We start from the raw sequence: 21,903 nt of genomic DNA on the forward strand, positions 1-21,903 counted from the left end.
GGAAAGGGTAAAGGAAGAAAGAAGATAATTCTGATTCTTTTTTGTAAGGAGGGAAAGAGAGGATGAGAAGGAGCTGAAAACTGTAAGAATTGCTGAGGAGCTGGGAGGAGGGAGAGGTTGGAAGATGACATCCTGGGACAGGATTGGGAGCACAAATCAGCAGGTCATGAATCACTGATTAGTAACACTGCACTTGGAGATGCAGGAATGGGAATAACCCTAAGTCCATGTACCATGTGTGACGTCTGCAACAAAGCAAAACACATTGACATTCACCTTGCTGTAGATGCCAAAGGCTGGAAACCAAGAACGCAACAGACCTCGTGACAAACTTAAGATGTGTAAAAGTCATGGATATGATTAGTGTCTTGAATTAATACTTTTATTTTAATGAATGCAATAAAGTGTCTTATGGCTTTCTTAGGTGTCCTCTCACACGTTCCTCCCCAGCATAGAGCAGCTCCCAGAGCAAACCCTTTCCTTTCTTTGTTTCCTCAGCTCTGGCTCAGGGAAGAGTTTGTTCCCTTTGGGTTGCCTACTCTTGGAGACTCTTGGATTTAAGTCTAATGTTGCCTCCACTCACCCATGTGGAGTGCTTCCTTGCTTCCTGACACCACTTCGCCTGGTTCTCAGACATCAGTTTACTTTGACCTCACATCCCCAGCTGCAGTTCAAATATCCCCCTCTTCACTCAAAGTCCTCAATGCATGTCCCTGTTCTGAAATCCTCTTCTGTAAAAGGGGAGATAAGGCACCCCTGATTTTCCTTGTGAAGCTTTTTAAGTTGCTTGTGGATTCTTGCATCATTTCCTGCTTTAAGAAACCCAAGTTCACATGGTGGAAGAGGAAGGAGAATTGTTATATTTATTTACATGATAATCACAGTTTGTAGTTAGTGGACATTTATATGCCAGAGACCAGGTATGCTAAATATTTTGTACACTTTCAGTGCTGTTATTATTATCTTTTTGCTGATGAAGAAACAGTGTCATATGGTCAGACAGTGATGGAACTGCATTTAAACCCAGATGAATAAACTTGCAAGCCCATGTTCTTACCCTGAACCCAGTGAGCTTCCCTAGAGCTGACTTTGGAGAGAAAAATCTGCAACGTATCCCGTCTTGCATTCCAGTCATTTCGTAGAATGGGTAATACAATAAGGGCATGTGAAGGATCTTTGTGGAATGCATTCTGATTTACGGAGGAAATGGGAGCTTTGCCAGTCATGAAAGACAGGATTTCAGGTTTATACAGCATTTACTCTGGGAAAGGGAGACAGGAGATTATTCACCTTCTAAGTCTAAAGGTCATGGATTCTACAACTATTTTATTTTTATTGAAGAAATTCTAAATAAGGCAGGCCAAAAGAATGAATGATAATGCTGTGGAAACAACGATTGATTTTTATACTGTTTCCACTGACTCATCATGTGCAGACTGTCTGACTTATCTATTGATCTAAGCTAGAGTTGAGCAGGTGAACTGGATATAAAATTCCCTAACACATCATCCAAAGTCAGTCAGACCTTGAAAGAATATTTCTTTTCTTTCTAGCATGAGAGACAATTAAGAAATGGATGACTAGACTTAGAGTAGAGAAATTATCTTGACTTTGTTTTAATAAGCACATTAGTAAAACAGGAAATTCTGTTAAAAAATGAAGTTCTTTTTGAAATATGCTGGAGACATCTTTTATTGCTCTCAAAGATAGGCTGAATGCAGTGACCTTTAAGAAAACAGAATCATGAAAATAGTTATGTTCATAGTTCAGAGTTAGAATGGTCCTTTGTGTTGCAATATTTTAACACATCCTATTTTATCCTATTCTTAAAGTTGACAACTGTTTCATAGCCAAGATTTCCCCCCACCCCTACACCAAATTGTTAAGCTTTTAAACAAACTTTGAACTAATTTAACTTAAAAAAAATGTATTCAACTTGAAATACCATTGTTGTATGACACCCATTTCTTAAATAACAAAAGAACAAAGAACTCAGCATTTGACCTCCAGCATCACCTAAAGAAAGTAGTAACTTGCAGCTGTTTTTGCTATTTTTGTTCTTTTGATTGAATAGAATAGGTGTAAAACAGTGTTCCATCTCCCCATAATGTCAAGCTGCAGAGATTATTTAAAGGAGTAATTTTTAAGTTCAGTGGCATTATATACATTACATACATTCACACTGTTGTGCAACCATCACCACTATCTCTCTCCAGAACGTTTTTTCATCTTTCCAAAGTGAAACTCTGTATCCATTAAGCAATATCTCACCATTCTCCCTACCCCCACCCCTAGAAACCACCAATCTACTTTCTGTCTCTATGAATCTTACTACTTTAGGTTCTTCATATGAGTGAAGTACTTTGGCCACCTCATGTGAAGAGTTGACTCATTGGAAAAGACCCTAATGCTGGGAGGGATTGGGGGCAGGAGGAGAAGGGGACGACCCAGGATGAGATGGCTGGATGGCATCACCAACTCAATGGACATGAGTTTGAGTAAACTCCAGGAGTTGGTGATGGACAGGGAGGCCTGGCATGTTGCCCTTCATGGGGTCGCAAAGAGTCGGACACAACTGAGCAAATGAACTGAACTGAACTGGCTTATTTCACTTAGCATAATGTCTTCAAGATTCATCCACATTGTAGCATGTCAGATTTTCCTTCCTTTTAAGGATGAATAATATTCCATTATATATATGTATCACATTCTGTTTTCCATTCAGATCTGTCAGTGAACATTTGGATGGACATTTGGCTTGCTTCCATGTTTTGGCTGTTGTAAATAATGCAGCTATTAATACAGTTGTACAAATATCTCTTTGGTCCCTGTTTTCCATTATTATAGCCAGAAGTAGAGTTGCTAGATCATCATTCTAGGGCTTCCCAGGTGGTGTTAGCGGTAAACCTGCCTACCAGTGCAGGAGAAAGAAGAGACTCGGGTTCAGTCCCTGAGTTGGGAAGATTCCCTGGAGGAGGGCATGACAACCCACTCCAGTATTCTTGCCTGGAGAGGAGCCTGGCAGGCCACAGTTCATAGTGTTGCAAAGAGTCAGACGTGACTGAAGTGACAGTATACATGCATGGTCATTCTATGTTTAATTTTTTGAGGAACTGTCATGCTGTTTTATAGTGACTATATCATTTTACATTCTCACCAGCAGTATACCAGGGTTCTAATTTTTTCACATTCTTGCCTAGCATTTGTTATTTCTGCTTTTGTGAGACAGTGGCCATCCTGTGAGTGTGAAATGTTATCTCACTATGGTTTTGATTTGTATTCCCCTAGTGATAAAGGACACTGAGCCATCTTTTCATGTGCTGTTTGGCCATTTGTGTATCTTTTCAGAAGAAATGTTGATTTTCTTTGCCCATTGCTTAATAGGGTTACTTATTTTGTGCTGTTAAGTTGTGGGATTCTCTGTATTCTGCATATTGACCTCTTAATCATATATATGATTTGCAAAGTTTTCACATTTTTAAGTTGCCTTTTCATGATCGATAGTGTCTCTTAATATATAAAAGTCTTTCATTTTGAAATAGTCCCACATACCAATTTTTTTTCTCTTTTGTTGTTTCTACTTTTGGTGTCATATCTAAGAAATCATTGTAGAATCCAAAATAATGAAGATTTTCCCCTATGTTTTTTCCTAAGAATGTTATGGTTTTAGCTCTTATATTTAGGTAGGTATTTGATTCATTTTGTATTATTTTTTTCTATATAATGTAAAGTCTGGGTCCAGCTTCATTCTTTTACATGTGGATATCCAATAGTTCCCAATAGCATTTGTTGAAAGCCAGTTACTTCTTAAGCAAGGAGAGTTTTAGTGGATGTTTCCAAAGCCATTTGCTACTGTTTCAAAGGTCAGATAGGTAATGATTAAGTTGTGCATCACTTAGAGGTAGATTTTGACCTCTCACAAGTTGAAGAGTATTGAAGATCTAAGATCATTTACATCCCTCAGGAAGAAAAAAATAACGTAATCTTCCAGGGCAAAGAAGAAAGGACTGAAAAGTGTAGGACAATCCACAAGTCAAAGTACAGCTGCCAGGCTTGGTTCTCCGGACTCCCACGCTGGCTGGGAGAGCAGCCTCCCTCCTTCCTGACGACCCAGGAGGCTGGTGAGGAACATGTCCTCACTTTTTCTTGGGAGTTTGGTTATTTTATTGACGTTTGCTGCATCATACAGTGAAGATGGAGGACTTGCGCTGCAGAGACAAAAAAGAAATATTGACCTCCAACAGTAAGTACACACATGGATCATTTCTGCTGATGGACTTGGGTAGTTCCTCATCAGTTTTCACAAATAACCAGATAAGCAAAGGTATAATTTTTCTAAAGAAAAAAAGTGATATGAAAAACAAATAGGGAAAAACAGTTGAGTTGATGTTTGGAAGTACCTTTTTATACACAAACTCTTCATTTATCACTTGGCAAATTAGTCAAGGATGCAGTTACTAGGAGGCATATCCAGGAAATTTGCAAAGAAAGAAATGACAAGTGAGCAGGGAGAATTCAGCTGAGATGACCACAAAGCAAAGGTGTAAGCAGTCCATAGCTATTGAGTGAGAAACTTTGTTTTCTAGACTTAAAAAAATTGCATGTGATAATTACTGATGCATTCTCTGGCTTGGATTATGTAGGCCTCGAATGACTGCAGAGAGGGGAAACTTGGTGTTTCTTACTGGATCAGCCCAAAACATTGAATTTAGAACTGGATCCCTGGGGAGAATTAAATTAAATGATGAGGATGTCGGCGAGTGTTTCCATCAGGTAATACACTGGAAACATATTGAAGTAGTTTTGTTTATCCATACTGAAAAGGCCTAGGTTAATCTGTACTTTCTTGAGCACAGGGAACATGATTGAGGTGAAACAACTCCATGTAGGAAACAATGCCCTGGGGTTAATGATAGGTACGGGACATAGTGCTAGCAGGAAGTGGCTCACTGTGTGGACTTATGTACTCCAGCCCAGGGAAGGTGCAGAGGGTGATACTGGGGCTGCTTCACAAGGGGACCAAGGATGGAGGGGGACCACAGAGAGATGTAGATGCGATCAGTTTATTTTTGCTACAGAAGAGAATTGGCCAGTTATCCTCTCCCGCCTCACTGACTGTTTTCAGTGCTCATTGTTTGTCACGTCATACAGGTCTGTCGATCATCACGCTAGGAGCTAGCGTTTAGAGCTCATTATGGACTCTGCGCTGTGCTCAGCACTTTCTGTGTATTATCTCATCTAACCCTCATGGCTGCCTATGAGGTAGACTTTATCGCTACCCCATCTGTAAGGGAGATAGAGGAATCCTCCCTACAGCAGCTCAGCAATGTATCCAAGGACATACATTAAATGACTGAGCCAAGATTTAAAACCCAAACAGTCTCCTTCCAAGTCAGACCTCTTAAAAAGCATTCTAAACTGTTATTATGGGAAAAAAATGCAAACAGAAAATTCCTTGATATCTTACTACTGAAAGGGTAAATGGAATTATGCCATGGCTATTTTAGTCTGATGTTTATTATACATGGCATTGTTCTGTTTTTTTTTTTTAAATAATAATGGCAAGGTCTTAGGGCTTGAAATAGACTACCCAAATTTAAACATTTTATTCTTATATACATAATTTTTTCACTAGCATTCTCTTCCTCCTTCTCTTCTCCCTTTGTTTTCTTCTCCTTTTTTTTTTTTAAAAAATCAGATCCAGAAAAACAAAGATGATATTACAAACTTAAAAAGAAGTACAGTTGGTCTGCCTCAAAATATTTCTAATCAAATCCATCAGCTTGATTCCAAGGTAAGTCTGACATGCACATCCTTGGGACAAATGGGTTCTCCTTAATTCAGCTTTGTAAGTAATCATTTTGCAGAAGATATACCAATTTTGTATCCTCCTTAAAAATGTAGTGTTATAATTATGGACTTTTTGGTTAAATGACCCAGCCCTAATGGAGGATGTAGAGGTGTGATGGGCAGAGGTTGGAAATCCTGTGACAAGAGCTTGTGGCATAAGTTGGCTCTGCTCACGTTCTGATAGCCACCTCCTTATTGATGAGGTGGATGGGTCACCATTGCTCAGGAAAATTCCCAGGGTCACCATGCACAGACAGTCCATGAATCAACTTATCGTTGTGTGGTACTTCTGTTTTAAAAATATCCATGCAAAGGAAGAGAGAAAGAAGGAAGGGAAGCCTGGAGGGGAGAGAAAAGAGGAGGGGAAAGGCAATTAGACAAGGAGCAAACAGATAAAGTGAAGGCACTAGGGACATAGGTAACAGAGTAACAGGGCACACCATGCGCCTTTGCACCGGCTAATGGATGCTTTCTCTTCCCAACTGCTAGCTTGTGGATCTTGAGAGAAAACTCCAAAGCTTACAGCAGGTAAGTCCTATAACTACTAGACAGCCAACATCTCTCACTGAAAATACACTAGAATCCCTGATGGAGCTGGTATTCTTTTTATTATTATTTCATTTATTTATTTTGGCTGTGCTGGGTCTTTGTTGCTGCATGGGCTTTTCTCTAGTTGCAGGGAGCTGGAGGCTACTCTCTAGTTGTGGTGTGCAGGCTTCTCATTTTGATAGCTTCTCTTGTTGCAGAGCTAGGGCTCGAGGGTGTGAGGGCTTCAGAAGTCATGGCACATGGGCTTAGCTGCATGTGCCGTGGCATGTGACATGTGGGAATCTTCCCAGACCAGGGATCGAATCTGTGTGTCCTGCATTGGCAGGCAGATCCTTTACCACTGAGCCACCAGGGAAGTCCAAATAGAGCCAGTATCCTTAAGGTGAATGGATGATCATTATCAAGGGCTTTGCTCTTCCCATAATTTAATTCTTATCACAATCAAAAACAGTTTTCTCATGGGCATGTAGTCCATGGGGTCGCTAAGAGTCGGACACGACTGACCAACTTCACTTTCACTTTTCACTTTCATGCACTGGAGAAGGAAATGGCAACCCAGTCTGGTGTTCTTGCCTTGAAAATCCCAGGGATAGGGGAGCCTGGTGGGCTGCTGTCTATGGGGTTGCACACGGTCCGACACGACTGAAGCGACTTAGCAGCAGCAGCAGCGGTTGATTTACAATGTTATGTTAGTTTCTGCCGTACAGCAAAATGAATCGGTTGTATGTGTAAGTTTTAGATTCTTTTCCCATTTAGGCCCTTACAGAGTATTGAGTAGAGTTCTTTGTACTATACAGTAGGTCTTTATTAGCTATCTTTTATATATATATTAATAACAGTGTGTATATATCAATCCCAATCTCCCAATTATCCCTACCCATCTTTCCCTCCTGGTAACCATAAGATTGTTTTCTTCATCTGTGACTCTATTTCTGATTTGTAAGTAAGGTCATTTAATTCTCATCACATGTCATGCTTCCCAGGACACGTGAGGAAAGTGAGTCTCAGAGAGATGAAGCTCACTGAGCATGTGAAGTCCTCTGACTCTCAGTTCAGCTGTCCATGTGCTCTTCCTCTTTGGCTATCACTTTTTTAACCATGTAATGACCACCCAGCTAGCTTATTCTGGCATCCAGGACTCAGTTTTCAAAGGGCTCACATTTTTTCTAACATTGAACTTAGAGTCTAGGCTGTATCTCAGAATATTCCAGATCTTAAAGTATATCGGCTGGTGATTAAACTTGAACAGTTTCTAAGAATAAACCGTCCATAACTTTACTGCATGCTTGTAATTTTAGACTTCTTATCCCTTTCGTAGGGAGCTGATATTTTTAAGACTTTCAAGGGAGCCATAACCTTCCACACAGAGAAATGCATAGAAAGTCCCCATATTTTAAATTTTGTGGTTTTTTTTTTTTATAAATTTTTACTTTATTTTACAATACTGTACTGGTTTTGCCATACATTGACATGAATCCGCCACGGGTGTACATGAGTTCCTAATCCTGAACCCCCCTCCCACCTCCCACCCCATATCATCTCTCTGGATCATCCCCGTGCACCAGCCCCAAGCATCCTGTATCCTGTATCGAACATAGACTGGCGATTCGTTTCTTACATGATAGTATACATGTTTCAATGCCATTTTCCCAAATCATCCCACCCTCTCCCTCTCCCTCAGAGTCCAAAAGTCCGCTCTACACATCTGTGTCTCTTTTGCTGTCTCGCATACAGGGTCATCATTACCATCTTTCGAAATTCCATATATATGTGTTAGTATACTGTATTGGTGTTTTTTTTCCTGGCTTACTTCACTCTGTATAATCGGCTCCAGTTTTATCCATCTCATTAGAACTGATTCAAATGTATTCTTTTTAATGGCTGAGTAATACTAAATTTTGAATAAAAGTAAGAGGATTCCAGGTTCAGAGTCCCTGCTCTCATATTCTTGGTCTGTTTTTGATTATTCTTCAAATATCCTCTACTCTGTTGTTTTAATTTTGGTGGACAAGTTTGCACATTCCTTTTCCTGGCTTTGATAAGAAATTGCCCTTTCTGCCTTTATCCTCTTAGAGAGTAGTTGAATAAATGAAAATGAACAAGACAAACACTAGTTCTCTATCTCCTAGAGTGTTTCTTTATTCCTGCCAAAGGTCAAGAACTGGAGGCCATAGTCCAGTTAACTGGGACTGGCCTCCCTCTGCCCATCCCCCCAGGAAGAGTTTTTAGTGATTCTGGAGTAGAAATGCCTCCATGCCTTTGGATGCCGTTTCCTACTGTCTTTCTCCTGGCTGCTCACTGACTATTTACTGCTGGGTCCCTATGGGCTTCTGAGCTTTTAATTCCCAGACAATGTTGTCTTACATGCCAGAAAAACCTCTAATGAGTTTGTGGTTAATTTTCTTAACAGTGTCCTTTGATGAACAGGACTAATTGTGGTACTGGCACAGAGAGAGACAGAAAAATGAAAGAAAACAGAGTTCAGAAGGAGACTGCCTAATGTATGGGCACCTGACTTATCACAAAGGTGGAGAGAAAATGGGCTTTGCTTCACATGGTGCTGAGTCAGCTTGCCATTCTCTGCTCTCAGTTTCATCTGCAAACAGAGGGAACAGACTTGATTTTCTCTGAGAAAATCAAATATTTCAGCAAATATTTTTCAAAAATGTAAAGAATAATTTGCCCCATTTTAGTTTTTAAAATCTAGAATTAGACTAACATTAGGTGAAATTAATGGGATAGCTGTCCTTGCATAATCACTTGTCCTCTCTAAAGATGTTTTCTCTGCCCCAAAGGCATTTCAAAGCTTACAAGGTGGGAACTAGTAGCTGACCTAGGGTAGGATTCCCCAGGTTCCATAGACAAAGGCAGGTCTCTGTGTATGACTCTGGTCTGAAAACAGTCATGTGAGCATGAGGCTGGAGGGTGTATTTAAGCCTCAGGCCACATTTCCCACAAAGAGTCTTGGAGTAAAAAGAGTTCAGTCATCTCAACCCAGGGGAGGAGTGTGGGGGCAGCAAAGATGATCATATTTCAAATGCTTATCTGGAGGTATCAAAGAGAAGAACAAGAGCAAAAGACCCGGAATTTCCGTTTTATTTTCTTAGGAATGTCCATGTGACTGCCACACCCGCATCTTGACTCTTGCTACCATCATACGTTTGTCAGGTGAACAGTGTTTTTTCAGAGAGCAGAGTGAGAACTCTCACCCCTCACTTTTGCCTCACCCATCCGTGGTTTAATGCACATTAGTAGTGAAGGAATATGGATAGGGCTTGATAATAGTCAACACTTTCTGGTTTCTCACAAGAGAGCTGACAGGAAGAAGCATTTACATAATGGATTTAAAGTCTGGAGGAAGACCCCCCGCCCCACTGACCAGGAGTGAAATGTGGTTTGGTGTACACACCTGCTCTAAAACGTGAAAAGTGCGGCTGTCTCGCTGACCATCCTGTCTTTGTTTCAGACACTGGACGGGAAAGCTTGCCGCAGCAATCCCTGCCAGCATGGAGGAACCTGCCTCAACCTCCCCGATTCCTTTTTTTGTATGTGTCCCGCACAGTGGAAGGTGAGTCACCTAGTCCTTGGTTAAAAATGATGATGAGTCAGCATCAGTGGTTTCCTTGGAATCCTCCAGACCTATTTAATTCTCCATCCAAAGTTTCTAGGATTCTATGGTCTCCTAAGTCAGAATGAATGACACCAGGTATGCCAAGATGCGAATAGCGGCCAGCATGATTCTGTCACCATTGAATCCTGAGCCATCTTAAGGGGGGATTTGCTGGACTAGATGCTACATGCTGTTTTGGCCAGCATGAGTTTAAATTGCTCAGCATAACTAAATGAATCTTAATGTAGCCTGTGCATTTTCCTGTCCTTTTCTATTAATAATGAAAACATTCCTGACATGCACACCCAGAAGAAATTAAGTGACTATTCCTAGGCAGAGCTCCACAGTAAGATGAAGAGTAGTCCACATAAGGATTCTTCTCCTGTGACTGGTATGATCTATGAAGAGCTCTTTGGCTCTGTTAGGCCACACCTGAGTTGTAGAGGAAGGGTGACTGGAGATGAGTTTTAATTTTATCATATTTAGCTTGACCGAGGACTCCTCTACTGTCTGTCTGTAAATCCTTGAACATGCTGTGTGACTGTTGGCCCAGATGCCTTTGCAACCTGTGGCACCTGACTTTGTGCTTTATCTAAACGCAGGGTCCTCTGTGCTCTGTTGATGTTAATGAATGTGAGATTTACTCAGGGACACCCTTGGGCTGCCAAAATGGAGCCACGTGTATAAACACAGCAGGGAGTTACAGGTAACTTTTTCCTTTCCTTTTTTTTTAAACCAATAAGCATTTAGTTTTCATACTCACAGGTCTACATATAAGCCATGGTGGCTCCGCTTCAGTTTGGTTTGGTCTGTGGGTCTCTTGCTTACACCAGGGCTAGAGGTGCCCCAAGCTGCTGGAGGAATGTCCTTCTTAAGTCCAAGGTCAAAAGCCCTCAGAGAGTTGAACAGAAATGTGTAAAATCACCTAAAGCTAAAGCTCCAAACTCAATGTCACTTTTGCCTGCTTGTTGTTTAAAGTAGGGTGTGTTTTTGAAGGACTAAGATATCCCCTGGTTAAGAGTATCCAAGGTTAAGTGCCTATATTACCAGCAAAACTAGCTGTTCCCTAGGGAAGTCACACGGTGTTTATCTAACATACACAGAGCTGTTTCCTTAGGTGGAGAAAACCTTGTGTGACCTCAACTCTCACTCCATGAAGAAACCTGTTCTCTGAGGAACAGGAAGGAGGCCCCCATGGCTGGTGTAGGGTGAGGATGGCCTGGGGCAAGATAAGACAGAGGGGTTAGTAGGAGTCAAACCATGGAGGGGATAGCCATGGGCGAGCCTCATGTAGAAGACGGACAACCTGCCCCCCTCCCCTCCCCCGCCACCCCCCACATTCAGTAGCTGAGAGAGCTGATAGAAACAGTCAGGACTTCTCCATTCAAGCACTGTGCACAATGTCCACCATAACCAGAGCAGAGTGAACCGAGGTTTTCTTCCCATGGATAATCCCCATTGTCTCTCTTCAATGAGTCATCAGGCCCCTCACCGTATTCTCTCCCTGCTCCCATCCGCCATCTTTTCTTCTGATTGACTCTGTCACAGCGCTCATCTGCAGCATTCTCCTGCTCAAATCAGGCATCACCCTCCACAGGAAAACTTCCCTGCTCTTACAAAGCTGACTTGGGCATCACAGTGCCTCCGTGTTCCCGTCAAACTCTAGGGATATCGGTCTGTCAAGTGACACTGACTGATGTACTATCTTGTTGAGTAATCAAGTCCAAAGACGTATGGCAGATCAATAACAAGCTTCGGCTTCTGTGGTTCCTTAAAATCACTCAAAAAAAAATCTCTAGACATTGACTTTCCCCATATTTTGGTGGGTCTCCTATATTCTGTGATTATTAAGAGATAAAGAAAGAAATGGATTCTGTTGTGACAGAATCTCTGTTTTATCTTACTGGAATCAGGAGCAGCTATTCACTCTTTTCCAGTATCCCTGCTGTCATATTCTTCAGTTCCCTTGTAACAACCCATTCTGTCCTTCCCAGCAAAAAAGAGTGCATGAATTTTGTTTTTGACCTTGTCATTTATTAGCACACTATATTCTTAAAAAGCAACCACAATCTTTTTCTTTTATTGTTGTTCCTTTCATTCTTTTACTATGATCTTAAAAGTTTTTCCTCATTGCAAGTTACAAATTTAACTCATTTCAGCTTTTGGTGGATACGTCTTTCAGTTTCAATATCCTGCACATTGTACGTCTCTGATGTCAATGAAGTATTACGTTATTAAAAAGCTTTTTGTTCTCCAAATTTTATTTCTCCTTTAAAAGAACCCCCTGATCCCTGTTTGATAAATACTCAAACTTGGATCCAGAATGCAAGTCTAATCTTTCAGTACCTTGAAAGCATTATTTCCTGATTTCTATTTATGAGCATTTATCAATGAAAACTGCTGCTTGGAGATAACTCTGGCAAATGATTCCTAGCACAGATTGTTCCCATGTTTCTGACATCGAGGAATGTCCTGGAGATTAGTTCTCACTCTCTCTCCCTTTATCATCCCTGTCTTCTGGAGTCTTGCAAGCCAGCAAAATAACAAACGTACATCAGGGAGGAAAGATCCATAGATCAAGACAAAATTGTTTTTCCTTCCAGGACAAATTTGCCTTTTTACCCCTGAAAAATGGCAATGAAAAGAAAGGTAAAAAAAATTTTTGTTGTTGTTTGTTTTCTTGACATGGTATGTGGCATCTTAGTACCCCAACCAGGGATCAAACCCACCCTCCCTGCAGTGGAAGCGTGGAGTCTTAACCACTGGGCTGCCAGGAAAGTCATGAAAAGAAAATTTTTAACACAATTATTTCCTGCATGTCACAGGTTAATTTTTCCAGATAGAAATGAGAAGGAAGGAGGGAGGAAAGGAGGGAGAGAGAGAGAGTGCACACGAGCAAGCGAGTGAGCAAGAGAGAAAGAACAATTTTACTTGTTGAGAGTTGCCTAAATGGCAGATTAAACTTGGTAGAGGAGTACTGAATTATTCTCTTGCACCATCCTATCAGAGAAGACCAAGGACTGATTGTGCTGACTCTGGAAATGATTTGGGTTTCTAGTTTTTGCCCGCCACAGGTTCCCTGGAGGACGTTGGAGGGCACAGCGTTTAATCTGGTTTCTTCTTGCTGTGGGGATAGTGTGTGAAGCCTCAAAATTCCAGCTGATTATCTCTGACCTGAATACTCTCATTCAGGCATATGGTGAAGACTTTTTGAAGGAAAAAAAGAAAATAGAAACGTGTATATGAGCATAAGGTTAAAAGCTTGTTTTGTGGAATCTATGTGGAATGAAACAGAGCCCTTCGATACTTTCTCGAGTTCTGTTCATTATGGGAGGTTAAGTCTTTGTTAATCAGTAGCTTCCTTGAGATTAGAAACTCCTTCAGGAAACTTCTGGGAACAGTTGCTGAAGACGGACTTGAGCCCTTGTTGAATAATCTGCAGTGGGCAGTTTGCTCTGGATTTGCAGCCTCCTTCAGTCCCTAACTCTTGGAATCCATTACTTGTGGGAGACAAAGGAGTCTTTATTTAAAGGGATTAATAATAACTTCTATTGGTAAAGACCTTTGAAAGATAAAAAGTGAAAGTGAAGTCTCTCAGTTCTGTCCGACTCTTTTCGACCCCATGGACTGTAGCCTACCAGGCTCCTCTGTCCGTGGGATTTTCCAGGCAATAGTACTGGAGTGGATTGCCATTTCCTTCTCCAGGGGATCTTCCCGACCCAGGGATGGAACCCAGGTCTCCCTCATTGTAGATAGACACTTTATCATGTTAGCCATCGAAAGATAAAGTGCTATGCAAATACTAGTTCACTGAAAGCCCCATTTCACAGAAAAATTTCTGATAAAAATTTTCTTATTTTTTTAAACTTTTGATTTTATTTTGGAGTATAGCTAACTAACAATGTTGTGATAGTTTCAGGTGGACAGCAAAGGGACTCAGCCATTTACATGTATCCATTCTCCCCCTAAACTAAAAACTGATTTTTGGAATCATGAGAATACAGCAAGGACAACCACTGTCGGTTTCCTCCAACTCCTGGGGCTCCCAATCTTTTTCCAAGTGCTCAGGCAGCTAACCGATAATATTTTGCCACTGCTCAATATGTTTTTACCTCTTTATTCTGAAGAATTGATTCTTACTGTTTCCTGCTGACAGTGGGTTTAAAACAGCCCATGGGATCCACATTTGCCTGCATAGATGGTGCATGTTATATACTTCCAGCTCAGATCTAGAAGGCTTTATAGAAAAAAAGAAGTTTGTTGTTTGTTTTTTCTCCAGGAATGCAATGGTGATTATCGTATTTTATTTTACTTATTTTCATTTTTATTACTAGTGGGTTTTAAAATAGAGAGAGCTTAAATGATGAGAATCATCTGGTTTTAGCTCAGATGGAATGGAGTTAGGTATTAAGCATATGACCTCTTTTAGTTAGTCAGTTATATTAATATTGAACTATGGGCTCTAACGCAAGTTAAACTATGACCATGGAAGTATGTGTGACCTCGTCTCAATGACCAAATGTACTGGCAGTGTTTTTCAAGAGAGAAAAGCGCCCCCACCCCGCCCCCGGCTTTTTTTTCTACTGGAACCAAATCAGCAACAGAAAGTCATTACAAAAGTTACTTCTTCAAGAGGGCATAAAATTTACTACTCTGTTTCTTTAAGGGCATATCTAGACACACCTTGATAATTTATTAATACATTTTACATGTAAGCACTGGTGTGTTAAAAGATATATAAAAAAGGAAAGTATTCAACTTACTCTCCCTTTCAGAAGGGGGGAATGTGATGTGGAAAAACAGTAGTATAAGAGTAACACTATCTTAGGTGTAAATCTACCTTCTGCCAATTGCTAATCCCGTGCCTTGGGCAATGTGAACCTTGCCAATAAAATGGGATTAAAAATGCTTGTCTTTAAGTATCATAGTGAGGAAATTGCTAGTGTATCTGGCTTTCTTCTTCCTTTCAACTTTCCACTTCTCACCTTGCTGTTGTTGAGTCACTAAATTGTTTCCGACTCTATAAGTTGTGTCTGACTCTTTGCAACCCCATGTACTACAGCACACCAGGCTTTCCTGTCCTTCACAATCTCCTGAAGTTTGCTCAGATTCATGTCCATTGAGTTGGGGATGCTATCTAACCATCTCATCTTCTGTTGCTTCATCACCTCTTCTCCTCTTGCCCTCAATCTTTCCCAGCATCAGGGTCTTTTCCAATGAGTTGGCTCTTTGCCAAAGTATTGGAGCTTCTCACCTTATCTAAACTTAAATGAAAGAAGTATACTTGTAGCTGTTTAGGAAAACCTGTAGGATTAAGATTTACTCCTCTCCGAATGACAATAGCAAGGGAGAAGGAAGAGAGAGATAAAGAGGGAGGATTTAACTGCAGGTCCCTGAACCAATATCTTTGCTCAACTCTCTAGTCCTTTTCCAATAATAAAGCATTTAGTGATAAGATAAACACAATTTTCTGAGCACTTCCTGCAGGAAAATGCCTTTAGACCCCAAGGTGAAAATAGAGCTCATAGCTTGACATTATTAATTTACAAGAAACTGAGGCAGAGGGAGTTATTATTACATTGTCTTAGGTGAAGAGTTAACAGGTAGCACCAAGATTTAAACCAAAGCAGTCTTGAATACTCAGACTTCTCATGCATCAGAGACTCAGAAAGCTAGTAATAGTCGGTTTAAAGATTAAAAAAATTTTTTTTGGTGAGTGGAGATGCTGGTAAAATAAACTTTTAGCAAGGAAGCCACCAGGATCAAATCCTCACATATGCGAAGAAATGGCCTAAGTCCTATTATCTCCAAGTGTCTAATTAAATTCTCAGAATGCTCTGTATAAGGATGGGAGAGTGAATGAGGAAAGGGAAGAGAATATGAGAGGGGCAGTATAGAAAATGAGAAGAAGATAAATAGCTATGGGTAAGGAATGAGTAATTGAATTCCTTTTTAAGTTTAATCATGTATTGCTATTAATCTCTGACCTTGTCTTAATGAGAAAGGCAACCTTGGAATGTTCAGAAATGTAATTTATTAATGGAACAGCTTTTACTCAATTATATATTGATGTTGTGAGTTGCAGGGCTTCCCAGGTGGTGCTAATGATAAAGAACCCGCCTGCCAATGCAGGAGACATAAGAGACACGGGTTTGATCCCTGGGTTGGGAAGATCCCCTGGAGCAGAGCACAGCAACCCACTCCAGTACTTTTGCTTCAAGAATCCCATGCACAGAGGAGCCTTGGTAGGCTACAGTCCATAGGGTCACAAAGAGTGGGACATAACTGAAGCAACTTAGCACGCACACATGTTGTGAATTGCATGGGATATACTTACAACAGAAAAGTATTTATCTGAAATCCAAATTTTATCCTATATCTTTATTTGCTGGATCTGGCAACCCTACTTGGTTAGCCTGAATGGTATTCACCACATTCTTAACTCTCCATTTCCAGCCACATTCATTGATCTCTTTCTTCCTTAAAACCTACTCGAAGATGCCACCCAGCAGTTGTTTCTGGGGCCTCCATGGCTACACCAAGTTCTGTGCCCAAAGTGAGGCCCCTGGTGCTTCTCTAACAGCCAAACTCTCCTTCCCCTTGCTGCCAGTCACGTGTTTGTTTTTACCCATGGACCTCAGCTGAGCTTTTTGTGCCTCAACGTGTATTTTTGAAAAATTAATTAATTAATGGCTGTGCTGGGTCTTCATTGCTGTGCTTTCTCTAGTTGCAATGAGTGAGGACTGCTCTCTAGTTGCAGTGCGAGGTCTTCTCGTTGCAGTGGCTTCTCTTGTTGCAGAGCACAGGCTCTAGGCATTCGAGCTTCAGTAGTTGTGGTGCACAGGCTTAGTCGCTCTGAGGCATGTGGGGTCTTCCCAGACCATGGATCCAACCCCGTGTCCCCTGCATTGGCAGGCAGATTCTTAACAGCTGGAGGGAAATCCTCAACACATATCACTAAAAGAGCTTCTTTACCTGGTAGAGTGACCCCTTTTCCAGAACACTCAGAAACTAGTTCACACTCCGTGGCCACACAGGTCCTCGTTCCTTGACTCTGACCCTTGGCCCCAGTGGCCAACGCAGTTCAAGTCAGGCAAACGGTGCCAACCAGACCTGACTCACCCCATCAGCTGTGCTCAGACATGTGTAAATGAGCTCTGTGACTTCTCTGCCTCTTGCCTTTTCTGCAGCTGCTGTCTCACATCATCCATATTCTCTCTGAAACTGCAGGGCAGATATAAAACTAACTTAGCAACTTTAAGATCGCAATGGTTTAAAACAACTTTTGTTCAGTCTCTAAGTCATGTATGACTCTTTGTGATGCCATGAACTGCAACATGCCAGGGTTCCCTGTCCTTCACTATCTCTTGGAGTTTGCTCAAACTCATGTGCATTGAGTCAGTGATACCATCCAACCATCTCATTCTCTATCAACCCTGTTCTCCTCCTGCTGTCAATCTTTTCTAGCATCAAGATCTTTTCCAAAAGAGTCAGCTCTTTGCATCAAGTGGTCAAAGTATTGGAGCTTCATCTTTAGCATCAGTCTTTTCAATGGATATTCAGGGCTGATCTCCTTTAGGATTGACTGTCCCTTACTGTCCAAGGGACTCACAAGAGTCTTCTCCAGCACCACAGTTCAAAAACATCAATTCTTCAGTGCTCAGCTTTCTTCTTGGTCCAACTCTCACATCTGTACATGATTACTGAAAAAACCATAGCTTTGATTATATGGACATTGTTGGCAAAGTGATGTCTCTGCTTTTTAACATGCTATCTAGGTTTGTCATAGCTTTTCTTCCAAGGAGCAAGCCTTGTTTGTTTGATTATTACTGAATTGAAATCTTAGGACAAAACAGCTAGGCTAGCTTAGGTGTTATGAAATAAATACATCTTGTGAGTGGCTATGAAAGAACTGTTACTATGTTATCTCTTATGGAGAGAAGAAATGTGGCCTTTGCAATATGATTATCATAATCAAAGATTCTGAGATGTGGATATACCACTGCTTATGAGGTTATACAAACCAAGAGTATATTCGAGAATTTACCCATTTGGTCAAGGTCACCTGTGCTTACTGGAGGAGCCAGCTGGGTGGCCGATGAATGGACATGATGATCTCTACCATCCTGAATGAACTCTATCCCCCTTAGTTCATAGTTGTCTGACCTTTGACAGTGCTGTTTGACCTGATAGCAAAAGAATTTATAGAGGTAGTTGTGTCCTCTCATCTTGTATTTGAGATGACAGCACATTTACTCAATCTGCCACTTCAAGAGGAGCAGAGTGACTTTCTTCTAAGACTCCAGCCAGTAAATCTGGTTTTCTGGTTTATGATTCTATATGCATATCACTGACCTGCAATCAGAATTATTATTAATTTTTTAACTGATGCTAAGAAACAGGTCCTGAGTTGTGCTTTGTGTGACCAACAGTTGTCTCTGCTCACCTGAGACCCATGGCCCCCAGTGTGCATCCAAATATGATGACTGTGAGGGGGGTTCCAAGGTGCGCTGCGTCCACGGCATCTGCGAGGATCTGGTCCGAGTGAAGGCTGGAGAGGTGGGTCCTTTCTAGAGTGGGCCCCCTCGGAGATGGCGGGGGAGGCTGGTTATTAGTTCCTCATTCTCTGTAGCTGTGTGTGTACACACAGGATCCTGTGGGGCTGCAGAGGGGAGTCGCGTCCTGCCCTTCAGCTGGGCTCAGATGAGGAAGGTGATGAGGGTTGTCCATAAGTAAGCAGAAAATGGATCCAGAGGCTTATTTAATTAAATTACTCATGTTTTTATTATTTACCCATGACTCTTGCTGTGAGACATGACCTTGTGAGTTTTTAAAATGACAAGATATGGAAACACAAAAGTCCTGCCCTTGTTTGTGACATTCAGTTTTAAGGAGCCTGCATTTGTCCTGGTCTCTGACCCCCTTTGAGCCCACTTCATTAAGTATCCCTTGTGCTGACCTTGATTCCTGGCCCAGAGGTCATCCAGCCCTGGCCCAATTGGCCCTCCTTGAGACCTTCAGGTATTTATTTTTAGTTGTTGTTGTTGTTTTTTCCCTGCCTATGTGATGGAAAAAGGTTCCCTTCCAGCTATGGTGGGAGGGTAGTATGTGTGTGACCTTCAAAAAGGAAACAGAATTGATTTTCCAAGGTCTGTGACTACATGGATGTTTTTCCCTCTAAAAGCAGGCTGAGCTTATTGACTTTAATTATATTGACTTACAGCTCTTGATTGTTGTTGCTTTTTTCCAGGCATGTTTGGGGGCAAATTATAGGTTTCCCTTACTCTGAAATAAAGCTGTTTCTCTTTTTGCATGGTCTGGTCTAAATGCTTAATCATGTAGGAAGAAAAGAGAAGCCACTCGATTGGTCTCATGGAAATGAACATTAGAGGAGGAATCAGTTGGAGGCTCAGGGAGGTTTTTCAAAGGCTTTTTTTGCTCATTCTGCTGACTGCCTGACTTCACACCTTTGTCGCTCCTCCAGCCCGAGTACAGCTGCATCTGTGATGCTGGGTGGAAGGCCCCGTCGAACAGCACGGCCTGTACACTGGATGTAGATGAGTGCAACCTCTGGCCTGCACCTTGCTCAGAAATTGTGCAGTGTTTCAACACCCCAGGATCCTTCTATTGTGGGGCCTGCCCCACAGGTATGTGGGTGTGTCCCCTCCTGGGCTCAGGTGCCAGGCTCCGCGTGCCAGTCAAGCAAGATGGCAGGACCAATTTCCTTTCACTGCCGAGGGATAAGAAAGCTGTTTTCAGGATGCCTTCCAATCCAGTTTCATCTAACTGCTGCAGCAGTTCAGTGAAAGAAATGGGTGGTTTGTCCCAAAGAGTGGTAGAGTTGAGTGGCATGGCCAGGATTAGCTGTAGAGTTTGGGAGGTCAGTCATTTTATTGCTGTGGCCGTGACCTTGATTAGATTTGAGATCAAAAGACACGTGCTCTGGTCCCACCTTTCATACAAGCCAGCTTGTATGAAACTGGGCAAATGGTTTGATCTCTGAGTGTGTTCACTAGTGTAGAGTAAGGGAGGTAGAGAAGGCAAGGTTCGGAAAAAGAACGAGACCGGCACTTTACAGGAATAGATCACCTTTAATAAGGCGAGCGGAGAAGGCAATGGCACCCCACTCCAGTACTCTTGCCTGGAAATTCCCATGGATGGAGGAGCCTGGTAGGCTGCAGTCCATGGGGTCGTTAAGAGTCGGGCACGACTGAGCGACTTTACGTTCACTTTTCACTTTAATGCACTGGAGAAGGAAATGGCAACCCACTCCAGTGTTCTTGCTTGGAGAATCCCAGCGACGGGGGAGCCTGGTGGACTGTTGTCTATGGGGTCGCACAGAGTCGGACACGACTGAAGCGACTTAGCAGCAGCAGCAGCAGCAATGAGGCAAGAAGGGGCAGCAGTCAGATTAGTGAGCTGCTGCACTAACCCAAGAAAACAGTAAGTATATATAGGCATATATGTGGAAATCTGCTGTCTTAAGGGGGCCTGTTCTTCTCCAAGGTTCTTCAGAGTATTTCTCTTAAATGACTAGGGCAAGGAATTCTGGAGATTGGCCAGAGGCTGGGACTGGTTGGGAGCTGGGCATAATCAACCTTAATGTCCATTTTTATTCTTTGGGTGAGAGAGTTCTTCGTTTTGCGTAGAGTGGTGGGGAGGATCTGGAGGGGAGTTTTAACTCCAGGCTATTTTGAGTCAGGTAACTTTCCTTCAACTAGAGTCTAGTAGTCCTCACCTGGGTGTATCATCAGAAAACCCTGTGCCTCTCCCCTCTTCTACCTTTTTCTTCATTTATACAGACACAGAGACCAATATGCAGGCTTTAAAAAAATTATTTCCCCAAACTGTGATCATAGCTCTGCATAGATTTCTAAAATTTGACATTTTCCATAAAAATATATATGGGAAAATCCTTCAGTGTGTGCACATACTACTAAAAATAGCTTTTAGCATCCATTGGTATAGATGAGTCATATTATATTCAGTATATGTCACTGTGGACCATTGAGAGTTTTTTTTTTCCCATTAAACAATGCTGTGGTAGACTTACCTGCATCTTTATAAATGATAAACTGACAGTTTATCTGCTGTCAGATAAAACCTGATGACAATTTTATCATTGTAGAATATAAGTTTTCAGAAGTGGAATTGTTAGTCAAAAGTTATGTATTTTAAAATCTTTAATAAACACAGCTAGATCTGTTTCCAAATAGGTTTAATTAATCTAACTTCTTACTCTTAATAGTATATAAGACTACCCAGTGTGTGCAACTCTTTGCCGGAATTTGATTATAAGTATTTAAAGCAGCTTTTGCCGATCTGAAAGGTAAAACATATACCATTTTAACCTGTGTTTCTTTACATAATTAAGCAGGTTTTTACATGTTTTTAACTAACTTTTCAAACCTTCTGTTTTTCTAGGCTGGCAAGGAAATGGATACATTTGCAAAGATATCAATGAATGCGAGATAAACAATGGTGGCTGTTCTGTGGCTCCACTTGTGGAGTGTACAAATACGCCTGGATCTTACTACTGTCATCCATGTCCACCAGGTGCTACACCATATTTCCTGATACCATTATAGACACAACGTACATTTGAAAACAGGATCTTGTGTTCCATTGTAAATATGACTTATGTCTAAGGAAGCAAGCTGAATAGTGCAAAAAGTTTGACTTCTGGATCCAGGATACGTTAGCATGTGTTATAAGAAAGAAAAAACAGTTACTTTGTATATCAATGGAAAATAATAAGCCTTTACCAACTGTGGGATGGCCTCTTAAAATAATGAAGAACTTGACAGGTTTTCTCCGTTGATCACAGATGTATTGTTCACACAGTTTATTAATATAATGGATTCATGAGATGTTTTCCATATAAAGTTTACTAA

At 41.4% G+C, this 21,903-nt stretch overlaps 1 protein-coding gene across 1 annotated transcript in view; it reads left to right on the plus strand.

The window, feature by feature from the left end:
- The first annotated feature begins 4,114 nt into the window (after window positions 1–4,114).
- Window positions 4,115–21,903, plus strand: part of CUBN (cubilin) — a 263,097-nt gene continuing 245,308 nt past the window's right edge. The window contains exons 1-9 of the mRNA XM_040248967.1: window positions 4,115–4,243; window positions 4,644–4,773; window positions 5,699–5,794; window positions 6,340–6,378; window positions 9,866–9,967; window positions 10,612–10,715; window positions 18,442–18,568; window positions 19,494–19,656; window positions 21,434–21,565. Coding sequence (XP_040104901.1) covers window positions 4,131–4,243; window positions 4,644–4,773; window positions 5,699–5,794; window positions 6,340–6,378; window positions 9,866–9,967; window positions 10,612–10,715; window positions 18,442–18,568; window positions 19,494–19,656; window positions 21,434–21,565 — 1,006 coding nt within the window. The 5' untranslated portion in view covers window positions 4,115–4,130. The remainder of the gene's footprint in view (window positions 4,244–4,643; window positions 4,774–5,698; window positions 5,795–6,339; window positions 6,379–9,865; window positions 9,968–10,611; window positions 10,716–18,441; window positions 18,569–19,493; window positions 19,657–21,433; window positions 21,566–21,903) is intronic.

This window comes from Oryx dammah, unplaced genomic scaffold (assembly GCF_014754425.2).
Source record: "Oryx dammah isolate SB20612 unplaced genomic scaffold, SCBI_Odam_1.1 HiC_scaffold_10, whole genome shotgun sequence".
NCBI classification, from domain to species: domain Eukaryota; kingdom Metazoa; phylum Chordata; class Mammalia; order Artiodactyla; family Bovidae; genus Oryx; species Oryx dammah.